This window comes from Pteropus vampyrus, unplaced genomic scaffold, assembly GCF_000151845.1.
Source record: "Pteropus vampyrus isolate Shadow unplaced genomic scaffold, Pvam_2.0 Scaffold291, whole genome shotgun sequence".
In the NCBI taxonomy this organism is placed as follows: domain Eukaryota; kingdom Metazoa; phylum Chordata; class Mammalia; order Chiroptera; family Pteropodidae; genus Pteropus; species Pteropus vampyrus.
This window is the reverse complement of record NW_011889072.1, coordinates 472,216-473,604: the sequence shown is the minus strand read 5'-3', so window position 1 is coordinate 473,604 and position 1,389 is coordinate 472,216. Positions and strand designations below refer to the sequence as shown.

Sequence of the window (1,389 nt, the reverse complement as noted above, 5' to 3'; positions counted from 1 at the left end):
CCCCCAGTGTGTCTGACAGGAAACCAGGCACTACCCTGATTGCTTCTGTCTCTACCCCACTGTCCAGTGACCTGTCACATCCACCCCGATGGCTGCTTTGAACGGTCCAGTTCCTCCAGGACTGAAGCCCCCAGGCGGCCGAGCCCCCTCAGGCCGGCATGACAGTCTCAGGGGGGGCCCCTGCCCGCTGGCCGGGCTGTGCTGGGGGCCTCTCGGCACCCGGCATCTTTATCACACAGTCGCTGTGTCACCCCATGGGAGAGACGTGTCCTGTCTGCTCTGTCCACAGCTGTCTCCCCAGTGCCCCCCAGAGGCGCCTCTAAGTAAATGTTTAATCAGTGGGTGAACAAACAGCTCTGAAAACGCCACTCTACACCCAGTGGCTCTTCTCTAGAGAGCAACCTCATGTCATGCATGGTTGTGACCTGCAGGAGGGGGCAGCTGCTGTCCTCACTGGAGGGGACCCGCCCGCCATCGCTGGCACAGGGCTCAGCATGTTGTCACATTTGGTGTCATCAAGGACTCACCTGCACCGCCACCCCCCCCAGTGTGTCTGACAGGAAACCAGGTGCAGTTGCTTCCTGTTTAACCCTTTGGGCAGGAAGCACCCCAGTGGGAACCTCTCTAAATGTCACCCCCTCCTCTGGGCGCCTGAGCCACTCTACTGGGCATTTGGGGTTTTCCCAGAGGACGGGGGAGGGCAGAGGCCTCCTCCTTCTCCAGCCGGGCTGTGTGGCCTTGAGCGAGTGACTCCTGGGCACGGACCAGTGACTGCGTCCCACCCACCTCAGCAAGACGGGCCGGAGGGCGCAGTCCCCGCCTCCCCAGGACAGAACTCACGGGGGACGAGGAGCTGCCTCCGAAGAAGGTCACGCGGTACCAGGTAGCGATGAAAACCCAGGTGGCAGAGAAGCCCGGGAGCTCAGGGAAGTAGCGCCTGATGTCCTCCGTGGCCCTGAGCAGGGTGGCGGCGTCGGTGGCCTCCCGGTGGTACACGTCGCCCGCACGCCGGTTGTCCACGTCCGCCCAGAAGGCCGCCACCACGCAGCGGTCCTTGGCGACAGGGAAGGCCACCGGGGTGAACTGAGAGACCTCCTTCAGGAAGGAGATGATGCCGTTGTTGTTCACCTGTGGGGGCGGGGTGGGGAGTCAGGGGCGTCCAGAGGGAGGAGCCGGTGGTTTGGGGGTGGCATGTGGCTCAGCCTCCCTCTGGGTGAGCTGGCACCTCCTGGTCCCAGGCATGGGACCCCTCAGCCTGCTCCATTCCTTCCTGGACAGGCCCTGATGCCTGATGCCTAATGTCAGGCAGGTCCCCATGCCCCGATGTCCCGGGAGGCCCGGCCCTGGGCTGCTGCTGCGGGATCAGGAGCCCCAGAGTAGGCTCTGCTC

At 64.0% G+C, this 1,389-nt stretch overlaps 1 protein-coding gene across 1 annotated transcript in view; it reads right to left on the bottom strand.

Annotated features, from left to right (window-relative positions):
• Nucleotides 1–1,140, bottom strand: part of SNED1 (sushi, nidogen and EGF like domains 1) — a gene marked incomplete at its 5' end in the record, with an annotated part of 56,460 nt that extends 55,320 nt beyond the window's left edge. The window contains 1 exon segment of the mRNA XM_023521082.1: nt 841–1,140. Coding sequence (XP_023376850.1) covers nt 841–1,140 — 300 coding nt within the window.
• Between the last annotated feature and the right edge of the window lie 249 nt (nt 1,141–1,389).